Source organism: Charadrius vociferus, unplaced genomic scaffold, assembly GCF_000708025.1.
Source record: "Charadrius vociferus isolate BGI_N301 unplaced genomic scaffold, ASM70802v2 scaffold161, whole genome shotgun sequence".
In the NCBI taxonomy this organism is placed as follows: domain Eukaryota; kingdom Metazoa; phylum Chordata; class Aves; order Charadriiformes; family Charadriidae; genus Charadrius; species Charadrius vociferus.
The window spans coordinates 4,821,165-4,833,378 of record NW_009646928.1 but is presented as its reverse complement, the minus strand read 5'-3'; the positions used below and the strand labels follow the sequence as shown (position 1 = coordinate 4,833,378).

The following is a 12,214-nucleotide window of genomic DNA, read 5'->3' as shown; positions in this document are numbered from 1 at the left end:
AATGAAATTCTTTACCGTGAGGGTGGTGAGACACTGGCACAGGTTGCCCAGAGAAACTGTGGAAGCTCCATTCCTGGAAGTGTTCAAGGCCAGGCTGGATGGGGCTTTGAGCAACCTGGTCTAGTGGAAGGTGTTCAACCCCCCCCATGGCAGGGGGTTGGAACTAGATGATCTTTAATGTCTCTTCCAACTCTAACCATTCTATGATTTGTGGCTTACAACATTTTAAAAATTAGTGAGGAAATGAAAAGAATCTTCTTTAAAATAAGCCAGAAAAGACCAAACAAGGAAATGCAAATCTCTCTTCCTACCTTTTTTCACCATTATACACAAAATAAAACTTATTCCCAATAGTTTGGTATTACTTCTGCAGATACCTCTTCAATGGAAGCAATATATTTACTTAACACAGAGATTCCATAAGGTGAATACTTCCATGCAGAAAGAAGAAATTCAGTATGCACATTTTATGCTGAATTTTGTCTGTCAGCAGGGTTGGCATACAAAATTTCTTGGTTTCTTCAGGTTTTTGGTTTACTCAAGTCAAATTAACGAGTTCTACCAATTCCTCAACAGCAAGTAACTGTCATAGCAATACTTTTATCTACTGAAACTGTACATCAGTTTGATAGTAGTTGATCCAATCTTGGTATCAACTGTAAGCACACTGTTTCTGTTATGATTCCATTCTTGAAAGGTAGAAGAGGTTCTTGCCTCCAAAACCTCCGTAGAAAGACAGTATAAAGATTTCTCTTCATATATGTGTGTGTATATTTGATGTGTATTTACACACACACAAAATTATCTGATAGTTACTTACATATAGACACAAAATATTTACAAAAAAAAGGACTTAAGTATACCAGTTTTAAAGACATAACCAAACAAAACCTAGGGGTGGACTGACAGATCATTAGAACATAGAATTATGTGATTACAAAGAAATGTCACAAAGAGAGAGCAAGACAGCATCATGCATGCAGTCCACAGACAGAAGAATCCTGAAGATGTCTTCCCAAAAGCTGGTCATAAGTCCCAGTGCCCCATGCCTATTTTAGAGATAAGAAATGGCATGAAACCCATGATAAAGAAGTATATTCTTAAGTCATTGAGAATGCAACATCTACCTGCTGAAATAGAATTTTCTAGTTGCATTAGAGATTTTAAAAGAAATTTAGAGTGACGTATTTTCTTATTTAACATTTTTACTCATTCAAGCATTTACTTACTATGAACCACGACCACATATTATTGAATGTGAAGTTAGGTAGGTAAATTAGCTTTTTAAGTTTGAAGTGATATTTTTTACATTTTGATTAGACAGGTAGTATGTAATTTTCATTGTACCTTACCCTGCATCTGAGCTATTGCCACAAAGCAGATAATCCTTTTGTCCTTCTATGCGATAGAAATGACCTAAAGAAAAAATAGGAAGCAACATGATTATAAACGGAAGGAGTATCATTATTTTTTTTTGTGAGGATGAACCTATGTTCAAGTTATCATGGTTTGAATGTTCATAATGTCCCATTCATGTTTTCCCAAGAATGGGTTCAAATACTGGCACATTTGTACTGGTAAGTAAATTTGCAAAATGAAAGAATAAAATAAATACATGATGTAAAAGAAATTCCTAGAACAATGATTAGAACAACATAAAATGCATATTATTCTCTTCTTGAATCATAGCAAACACTGGATATCCTTCCAAAATCTGATGTTCAACAAATGAGAGAAAGAAAGCACAAAGCTTAAAACTCCTTTTCAGTAGGTGATTATAATCAGACAATTAAAGCCCATCTTATTTAAACTAAAACTATTTACAATGGCTGGCTAACAGCTTTGAAGTTAGAGCAAGATTAACTAGCAGATCCTATGACTGACAATATGAAGGTAGCATTTAAAAAGAAGATAGATGTTCTAATGCCAATGTTATAACAGCTGCTGTACTATAAACAACTTCACAGAATTTTTCTTTTAATTATAAGGTGGTAGCCTTCAGAAATAAAGGAATACATTTTGTTATTAATGATTGACAACTATGCTGTCCAAGAAGGAAAAAGAAAAAAGAAAAAAGGAAAAATAATTAAAAAAAGAATACAGAAGGACAGTGACAAATTGGGGAGAAGATTGTATGACTGAGGACAGACCCCATTCAGAGGGACCTAGGCAGGCTGGAGAAATGGGCTGACAGGAGACACATAAATTTCGGCAAATGCAGATGCAGAGTTGTGTACCTGTGAAGGAAGAGCCCCTTGCAATGATACAGGCTGGGAGCTGACCAGGTGGGGAGCAGCTCTGCAGAAAAGGCACTGGGGGTCTTGGCAGACAGACAGCAAGGTGAAGGTGAGCCAGCAGTGTGCGCTGGCAGCCAAGAAGGGCAACGGCCCCCTGGGCTGCATGAACAGAGGCACAGCTAGCAGAGCAAGGGAAGTGACTGTCCCCCTCAGCTCAGCACTCATTACACTGTACCTAGAATATTGTGTCCAGGTTTGGCCTCTGGCCTCCTCAATGCAAGAGAGACAGTGACAGAGTGGAGCAAGTTCAGCAGAGGGTCACAAAGACGATGATGGGACTGGAGCATTCGCCCTGTGAGGAGGGACTGAGGGACCTGAACTTGTTCAGCCTGGAGAAGGGGAGGCTGTGGGGGGAGTTGGTAGAAAGCATCCAGCAACTACAAGGAGGTTTTGATAATTGGACAGAGCCAGGTTCTTCTCACTGGTGTGTGGCAGGAGAATGGGCATAATTTGAAACAAAAGAGGTTCCAAGTGGATATAAAGAGAAACTTTTCACCATGAGGTCAGCCAGGCACTGAGATCTGGAAAAGAGACAGAGATCTGGAAAAAACTTACCCAACTAAACTAATCTTCTCTCATCCTCAATTAATATCCTCAACGTACCTTTCAAGCTGACAAAAGCCTTGGGTTTTCACAGGATAAAACACTATTGCAGTATTTAAATAGTCAGAAACAGCCCACAAGATGAAGAATTTACGAAGATAGGATTTTAAACTGAAGACTTAAATCAAATCCAGTGATGCCAAAATCCTACCACTCAAGAACAGTAGTTTACAATGTTAGAAAAATTATAATCCTGTTACTTCCATATTGTCTTTAGAGCTAGCCAAACTCTAAATGTTCAGATACTGACCTAAATCCCAGGTGCCAATATTTTGACATGTGGATCCAAGATCTGTGCATATCTTTTCAGAATGCGAATTTGGCCTTGTTCTTAATAAGTGAAAATGCACAGATGTTAAGAAAAGCCACTAAAGGGTATCACACTCAGTCACAGCTGACAGGCAAATGATGAGCTGAAAGAAGTATTAGGACCCGCAATCGAGCCCAGTGAAATTAAAATGCAACTGGCACATGCAAATGATTAAGAACACATTATAGGAGAAGGGAGGAATACAAACACAACTTGATGGAACCGCCTTGCCGGCATCAGCACTCTGCAGAGACTCGCAGCAAAGTCAATGGTTGTAGCATAGGAAGCAACTGACATTCTGGAAGATATTAGTTCTGTCTTTTAGTTTTAGATTGCTACTTAGTGGCAAATGGAAATGGAATCTATTTACTGTATTTGAAGAGAGAATTCACAAGTGTTCGACAGCATTTAAGCTATCAGCCAAAATTGCCCTTAAAGCTGATAAATAGCACTGTCACCACTCCATTTTTGCATCCCTTCCTGACAGCAAATAAACTGGCTAAAATTACAGGTTGCACAGAAAACATAAATACAGTCACAGAACTTCCAGAATTTTAACAATTCATAAGAATAGAAAGAAATTCTGAAAGTACAGAAAACAGCAGAGAACTTTAATATCCATTTTTAAGTAAGGAAGGAAACATGACTCATCAAAATTCAGCCTATAAAAAAAATGCATTTTCTTTTATTTTTGCGTCAGTGAGGAGGACATTATTACGGCAATTTCTTTTTACTGATATGCACTATCTTTACAATTAATTACTGAGTAATAGCCTGTAAATCCACTCCCAGCACAAACACACACAGAGAAATGAATCAAATTTTTGGCAATTAAAAGTTGTTAAACTACATCTCATGATTCACTGTGTGTTACAACTTTACTGGTGCTATCACTTAAAATGATACAAATAAAAAAAATAAATATCTGTGTGTTTCTGAACCAGCCTGAATGTTATCACTTCAGTCTACTGAGACTAAGACTGTTGAAAAATATCTGGATAAAGACGTCTTTGTCAGCCTCCTTAGTAACAAGTACAACAGATGACTACCATCTCCTTCCCTACCCTTTCTACTCTACTTACCCAGCGAGTTCTTTATTTCACAGAAGAGCAATTGGTTTCTTACCTCCCCACCTAATAATAAAAGTATACCTTAACTAGGAAATCTCACAAGCAGCACATGAAAGACTGTAATGAAGATGGAGTCTGACTCTTCTCAGAAGTGCACACTGGAAGGATAAGAGGCAACTAGTAAAAGTCTGAGCATGGGAAATTCTCAATTGATACTAAAAAAAGTCACCGTAAGACTGGTCAAAAAACTGGAACAGGCTGCCCAGAGTGGCTGTGGTATCTCAATCCTTGGAGATATTAAAAACTTGACTGGACGTGGCACTGCGCAGTCTGCTCTAACTGGACCTGCAGCTGAGCAGCAGTTGGTCTGGACAACTGAGGAGATCCTGTCCAACCTACATGATTCTGTGATTCTAAAACCAACCTGACCCTACAAATATGTTTCTAAGTACAATTAATGGAAAGAAAAATCATGTCAGCATGAGTCTGGGATGTAATACATAAAAATCCCTACTCTTTGTCATCCTATTTAATTGATTTTTAACTTAAGCCTATAGTATGAAATAGTAATCTTGTGTGTTTATACACAAAAATTTTAGCAAGTTACAACAGTATTTCTTACTTTCATCCTCAATGTATGCTGTCCAATCAAACACTGTACCATTAAAGTACGGAGTTAGTTGTTCTTCAAAAGACGTTGAATTTTCTGATGGCCAAAACAAGCATTTATTCTTCAAACTGCCCATGAACAGCTGCAGTCCTATTAGTGCAAATACACTCAGGCAAAACACAGTCAAAATCATTACATCTGAGAGCTTCTTCACAGACTGAATTAAGGCTCCAACAATAGTCTTCAAGCCTGCAAATAGAGGCAGATTTTTATTTTAATATTAAATATCTACCTAAGCTAGAATGCAATGTAAACTACTTCAACACACTATTAAACATCATGCATAGCTTCACAAAAATAGTCTTAAAAATATTTTCCAAAGGAAAAAGGTACCAGTAAGTCTCATGGATCCTGACAAATTAGTTTGAAAATATGAATGGGAATGAATGGTACACATTCCAAAGCACCTGCTCTTCAAACAAAGAAGTAACTTCATGCTCTCTGTACATGTAAACTACATGTAAAGAAAACTGCTCATTTTGTTTTCTTCTTGATGCCTCTTGCCCCAAACCTTTGCCAGTGTTCTATTCCAATACACAATATATTGGCTCTATAACAGCAAACAAAACGAGAACACAACTGCATTGTAGTAGAAATTCTCATGATTGCATCCCATTGCATCCTATTCAACTGGAGGTGGGGTTTGGTGAAGATCGGCATCTTAAGGTAATAAAGACATCATGCAATTCCCATGCTACTCTTTATTATATTATTCTTTTGTCTTTGTCAGGGATTCAACTTTTAAACAGACTGAAATTTTCAATCCCAAATGTTTTCGATAAATAGTAACATTCACATTAGTAAGAAAAATGAAAAGACCATTAATTTTGATCCTCAATGTGGGAGAGAAAATTTGACATCATGAAATGGAAATATATACAGGCTATGTAATTAAATTTCTCATGCAAGAATGTATTAAACTCTGAGGCTGAGTGTTTTAGAGAATTAGAAAAAGGAATCAAATTGAAGTTAAGACTAAAACCTGGATGCTTCTGTTAAAAGTATGAGTTCAGCTTCTGTGGAATTTCAGTCAGCCTCAGTGTTTAACCTAGCTCTCACCTGGAATGACTGATATTGTTTTCAAAGCTCGGAGAACTCTGAATGTTCTCAACGCTGAGACATTGCCCAGGTCCACAAACTCTGTCACATATCTGTAATAGGGGAGTTCACACACAAACACAATGACAGCACACACAAAATTAAACAGAGGTGATGTAGAAGGCCTACCATTTTACACAGTTACTTCTTACCTGGGATTACAGAAATAGTTTTCAAAGCTCTCAATACTCTGAAAGTTCGAAGAGCTGAAACATTGCCTAGGTTTACAAATTCTGTTATATACCTGTAGGATTAAATCACAGTTATTCAGAATTAACATACAGTGTACACTACTTACCTGGACCTGTAATCCAGACTTTTTTTTTTTTTTTTGGAAGGGGCAAATTTAAATGAAAGACTTGCATTCATATTTTCCTGTTTCAATGAAGTTATCCCTAAGAAACACAGCCTTAAGTACTTCCACTGAATGCAAATTAAAAATTAAATGGATTCCCCTGATTTTATTGTTTAAATACTATTTAAAATTAATTGTTCGGTGGTAACTTCTCTTTCGTACTGTGGGATCGGCCACCAATTCTGCAGGGTGCTACATTGGCATAAAATATTAGAATTTTATTTAGAAACGCAATTCAACTACAATGCATTTTAAATGAGCTAAGATAACCCAAACAAATTATTACAGGTTCAAAAATGTTCTAACTGTTATTTACTTTAAAACAATTATATACTTACGCAAAGGAAATTACAACAAAATCAAGCCAGTTCCAGGGGTCACGAAGGCAAGTAAAATCATTTATACAGAAGCCTCTTGCAAGGATTTTTACCAGAAATTCAAAAGTATAAATTCCAGTGAAAGTGTGCCTATGACAAAACAACCAAGCAAAAGTTAAAGGTTGTTGTTCCGTGATACAACAACACAGGCATAACGGAAAATCACTGAAAACCAGTGGTTAGTACATGCACTGTAATAGCAGTAACAAACTCTCATAAGCTATGACTGTTTTCCCACAATTCCTCTGTAAGATAATAGGATTTATTGATCTAGTTCTTTTATCTGAAGCATATTTTTGCAGTTTCTGTCATATAAGATCTTGACATTTCAGCACAAACAAAAATAATCATGACTAACATGAAGAAAATATTTTTGCTCAATTAAAAACTTCAGCATGGTTGCCATATCAAAAAAAAAAAAATCCATGAGTAAGTGAAACTTAGTGTTTACTGAAGTTACTTGACAGCTGAACAAGTAGACTTGAGAATGTCCAACAATAATCCCCAGCAGAGGCATTTTCTTTAAAGAGGGTGTGTCTCCCATTTTTAGATTTTGTTACACAAAATGAAGGTGCTTCATAGGGACTATAGAAAGCATCTTCCATACTTAAAAGCAGTAATTTTAGATTGGATGGTCTTTTTTTTTTTGTCATAAAAATGCTAAAGGAACAGCTCAAGAGGGAGGATGCATAAAAACATTACTTGTACAAACATTCTGAACAAGAGTATTAATCAGAGTTTTGTTCAGAGAAAAAGGCTAACAGTATCACAGCTTCTTTCCTTCCTAGAGCTTGCAGGTCTACGCTGCTTTGAGTTGCAGCTAGGATCAAAGTCCAGGCTAGAAAAAGGAGAATATTGGTATTACACACAAGGGTAAGTAAAACTACATGGTCTAGCTCTTAATTTAGCTTTTCATTTTTAAACCATTGAAGATTATTAGCTAACTTAAGTATACTTACTCTACATTCTTTGTCCATTCTGGAAGGTTAGTCCATGTCATAAATACACAGTTTGTCAAAATAGTCAGCATAATGAGTATGCTGAACAATGTTGACTGTAGTTAAGGAACATACTCTTTTTTAACGTTGAATTTGCGTCACACAAAACATGAGGAATTGACCAGGCTACAGAACACTGACAACATATATGATACAAATCAGTTTACTATTACTAGCAATGTCATAAATAATGCAAAGATGTTTTGCAATAATGATGGCTATACCACTAATTTTGTAATCCAGGTATACATGCTGTTCATCTCTTCCTCTGAATTTAATCAGAGGGTTAAAGTGACAAATCTTAGCTCTGATTAATTTTGAGAGAAAGAATTAAGGGCATGAACGCATTTAAACACTAAACCAAAAAACACAGTATTATTAAACATTAAAGACAACCAGTGATAATTTTTAACAAAACTCTTGAAAAGGATATGAATGAACCAAAATCTTAATAGCTATTCTTCTGATAATATTGAAAGGAGACAAAAGGTACAAGGCAGGTGTGGCACTGAACCTGAAGATTGTCTTCCCTTTATTCAATACTATAAATGTCTTTTAAAAACAAAAAAAAAGGGAAGGGGGAGGGGGGGATAGGAAATAGGAAATTGAGGCTACATTAGCAACCTTGCATAAGTAGAGGCTGTACTTACACAGACATAAGTAGCCAAATTTATTTTCAGTAGAATTATAGAAGCAAATATCAGATTCTAAATTTTCACGAGCAATGAAAACTGAACACCATACATTCTTTGTCTCTGTGCTCTTAAACAAAATCTGTGTGTGATTATTTTCCAGGATTATGTACTTAAATTAAAAACATATTTAAAAATTTGCCATTTTTAACATTAAAAATTAATCCAACTATATTCCTTGCACTTCAGATCAAAGCTGGCAATACAAAAATGAAGCACCTAATTAACCATTTTTGGACACTTACAAGCAACTATTTAACCATTTCAGCACTTTAAAACTGCTTCTGAAGTAAGTCATCCTTGGCTTTTAAAGGCTTTACTGCCTTTATTGCCTGTGCAGTCATCACTAGTACCATTTATGCAACCATTTATGATTTTGACTAGGACACATAATGAAAATGTCATCTAACGAAATCTTAATTCTATCTGTATTTTATGATTATTATCCCAAAAGACTAATATCTGGAAATAAGCAGGCTTTAACATTGAATCTTTCTGTATTGTAATGATATTCTGTTGTAAAGGAAATAGATGATTTGACAGTAGCGTTCATGAAGTTGAAACAACAAAAACTAAAATAACTAAAAAAATTACACCTGATTATTAGTCTTCAACATTCTGTACTAAAAAAACCCCACTGCTTCACCTCAGTTGCTTCTTACAGAAAAAACATAGCTCTTTGGTCACTTACATGCAAGATACTAATCTGTTGATTATCCAGTACTTGATTTCAAGAACCTGTTTTATGTTTTTAATTCAACAAGTAGTTTCTTGATTTACACAATAAAATAACAACTCACTGCTTATTTTGTATTGCCTTTTTAATATAAACTCAATTTTGCTTTCATCCTGAACATCATTCCACTTCTCATGCCTACATAAAAACATCTCTTCTTCATCTGTACTTGCCAAAGTCATCACCCTTGAACTTTTCTCCTTTTGTTATTATTATATCTATGAAAGAAACTGAGTCGCATTACAGTACATATATATAAATTCAGATTTTGTCTTCAGGTCTGTATTGGGCATATAACATAGACCCAATATTGCAGCACAAAGTACACAGTTTTAGTTTTTACAGAGTCCCATGTGAGAAGCGAATGTGGGGTTACTCACATGAATGTTACTTTCATACTGATTTGCTGAACTGATAATGAGCCACACATCTTCTTTTACATTAAACAAAACCACAGCATTTATATAAAATTTCTGGGAAAACTCTGCACCCATGCAGATGTAAAGTGATTCTAAGAGGAATGATGCAGAGACTTTCAAGAACGTCCTTGCTCTGTAACACACTATTATTGAGGGCATGTGACCTCAAATTGTCCTACCAGTGTACTGTCTTCATGTTCCTCATGGGGCAGTGCAGGGAGAGATTACTTGCTGGGGAATCGGTACTAAAATCACCCTGATGATTAAAATCATCAGGAAAAATATAACTGGCCAGAAAAATCAAATACTCCCCATAAGACTCAAAACAGTTGCTGTGGTCCCGAAGCAAACTCTAGCATAATGAACTCATATCTGTAAGCGACACAAGCTGTTACCAATTCGCAGAAATCACATCACATGAAGCTGGCAATATGTGATAATAACAACTTTTTTTTTAAACTTATGTCTCTCCCTAGTCAAATAGAGTTTTACATTTAAATTTTTGTAAAACAAATACTTCTATGACATTTCAAGGAAAGTTTGACAGTTGATCGTTTTGGCAGATGACTGAACGAGCACTTTGTCCAAAGACTACTCTACTAAACTAGATGTCAGGTACTGACTATGTTTCCTAGAAACATCAGGAACAGAGTAGCCAGACACGGAGGATGTTTTCTAATGCTTCAGCATTCAATCAGATTTGAAGAGATTAAAGGACATCTAATGCAAAATCCACTAACTCAAAATATCATCATAAGGAAACCTTAGACATTAAAAGAAAAGCTCTTTTTTTAAAAAAAAAAGCAATTAAGCAGAATAGTTACAGTCATATTTATAGCATATTCAAACTAATCAACACAATACCACATACTGCATAATACTTTCAACCAGGGCTTCTGACTACCTCCAGACCAGGGCATTCATCACTGCATAGTTGAACAGAAGTAAAACACTTACTTTTTTATTGATATAATATGGATCCAAGTCCTCCAGGGGCTCAGACACCATTCCTGGAGGAATATCACCATATATAAATGGCAGTGTCTTTCCTGCCTCCAAGTCATTACTTGGCTTTGTGTGATTTTCTTCATGACCATCATCATCTTTATGCTCATCTTTGTCACAATGAGATGTTTCATCAGCAATACGTTTTTCAATAGCTGCAAGAGATTCTTTGGTGAAATAGAAGAAGCTGTCAGATCCTGGCGGTACCAGCATTGCCTGTGCCATCTTTTCATTCTGCAAATTTTAAATGCTTTTAGGCTCTTGTGCAAGATCCTAGGAGAACATGAGAAAAAAAGAAACAGAAAATAGAGGGCAACAGCAACAAAAATCCCCAAATAAAAGCGTCTGGCATAGTCATTATCTGCCTCTTTTCTAATTCTGAAGCACTGTAGCAGCAAGAAGTATTTGAATTAATTGTCAGATACTTAATAGAAAATTAGCTACCTTAGCTTTCCTAAAGTAATGACATGGCAAACAGATACAAGTTATGAGGCAAAGAAAAAAAAAGATTGAATTTGCATACAGTTTGTGAACTCAGGTTAATACAAACCTCACAACAAGAAAAAAGGAAAAACATTCTTGCTTTCCCTAACCTAAATATTAAGTTAAAACACACTTTATTGTGAAAAAGAAATGTGTTAACACAGGTATGTCAGTGGTTACAAGTTCTAACATATGGATTTATAGATCAAGTTGGCACAGTACCTTAAAAAAACCTTGCAAATTATCTTACAAAAGTAGAAAGAAAAAACATTCCCTTTCTATTACTCTCTTCATTTCTGATAGCAACACTACTCCATCTGGTGGCTTATACTATGGTTGCTAAACGAATGTTTGTATTACACGATTAGACAGGTACTAAATACACAAACTCTGTATTTAAAGCCATATGCACAAGCAGAAAGCAATTGGACTGAAGATTTGTCTTTCCCTTTTGGGATTTCCTGACTTGCACCTTCCTGATTTTTAATTGTAACTTTGGTGGTGCTATGCTCCATAACTAAGGAAGTTACAATGCATGAAGGGTTTTAGATTTATACCAAAACCACAGCATACTCTCCCCAAAGTCACAGTATTCTCTCTGAGGCCAGATATATTTTCAAAAGACCTAAAAATAATAAACTGATTAAATTACAACAAAAAATAAGTTTTCAATAGATCACTTCCTTCTAGGTTTCTATTTTCTACAGTGAGAGCACAGTCAACACCCATGGGCACAATATCTTCTGAATAAACCAATTTTATGAACAGAGACAAAATGGAATCCAGTCCTGCCTGCTGACATCAGTAAGCGTTGCCACCTTTGCCAACCTTGGCCGGCCGCAGACTCCCAGCCCGCTGCTCTCTCACTCCTGCTCCTCAAAAGGAATTGGGTTGGGGGAGAATAAAGTGAAAAAGCACATGTGTCGAGATAAAGACAGGGAGATCACTTACCAATTACTGTCATGGGCAAAACAGACTCGACTTGGGGAAGAATAATTTATTCCCAATTAAAATAGATTTGGATGGTGAGAAACAAAGACAAAAGCAAAAAGAACTCTCCCCACCACCACCACCCCTTTTTTCCAGGCTCAGCTTCACTCC

At 36.0% G+C, this 12,214-nt stretch overlaps 1 protein-coding gene across 5 annotated transcripts in view; it reads right to left on the bottom strand.

Moving 5' to 3' along the window:
• Positions 1-10,855, bottom strand: part of LOC104294908 (sodium channel protein type 2 subunit alpha-like) — a 52,717-nt gene extending 41,862 nt beyond the window's left edge. For 3 of the 5 annotated variants that reach the window (XM_009894587.1, XM_009894589.1, XM_009894591.1), the window contains exons 1-7: positions 10,583-10,855; positions 8,212-8,330; positions 7,740-7,829; positions 6,742-6,870; positions 6,201-6,292; positions 4,903-5,139; positions 1,353-1,416 (exon numbers count right to left, since the gene is read on the bottom strand). In XM_009894587.1, coding sequence (XP_009892889.1) covers positions 1,353-1,416; positions 4,903-5,139; positions 6,201-6,292; positions 6,742-6,870; positions 7,740-7,829; positions 8,212-8,330; positions 10,583-10,855 — 1,004 coding nt within the window. Of the gene's footprint in view, positions 1-1,352; positions 1,417-4,902; positions 5,140-6,009; positions 6,102-6,200; positions 6,293-6,741; positions 6,871-7,739; positions 7,830-8,211; positions 8,331-10,582 lie in introns of all 5 variants that reach the window. The other 2 variants (XM_009894588.1, XM_009894590.1) reach the window with 1 other exon arrangement.
• Positions 10,856-12,214: the final 1,359 nt, after the last annotated feature.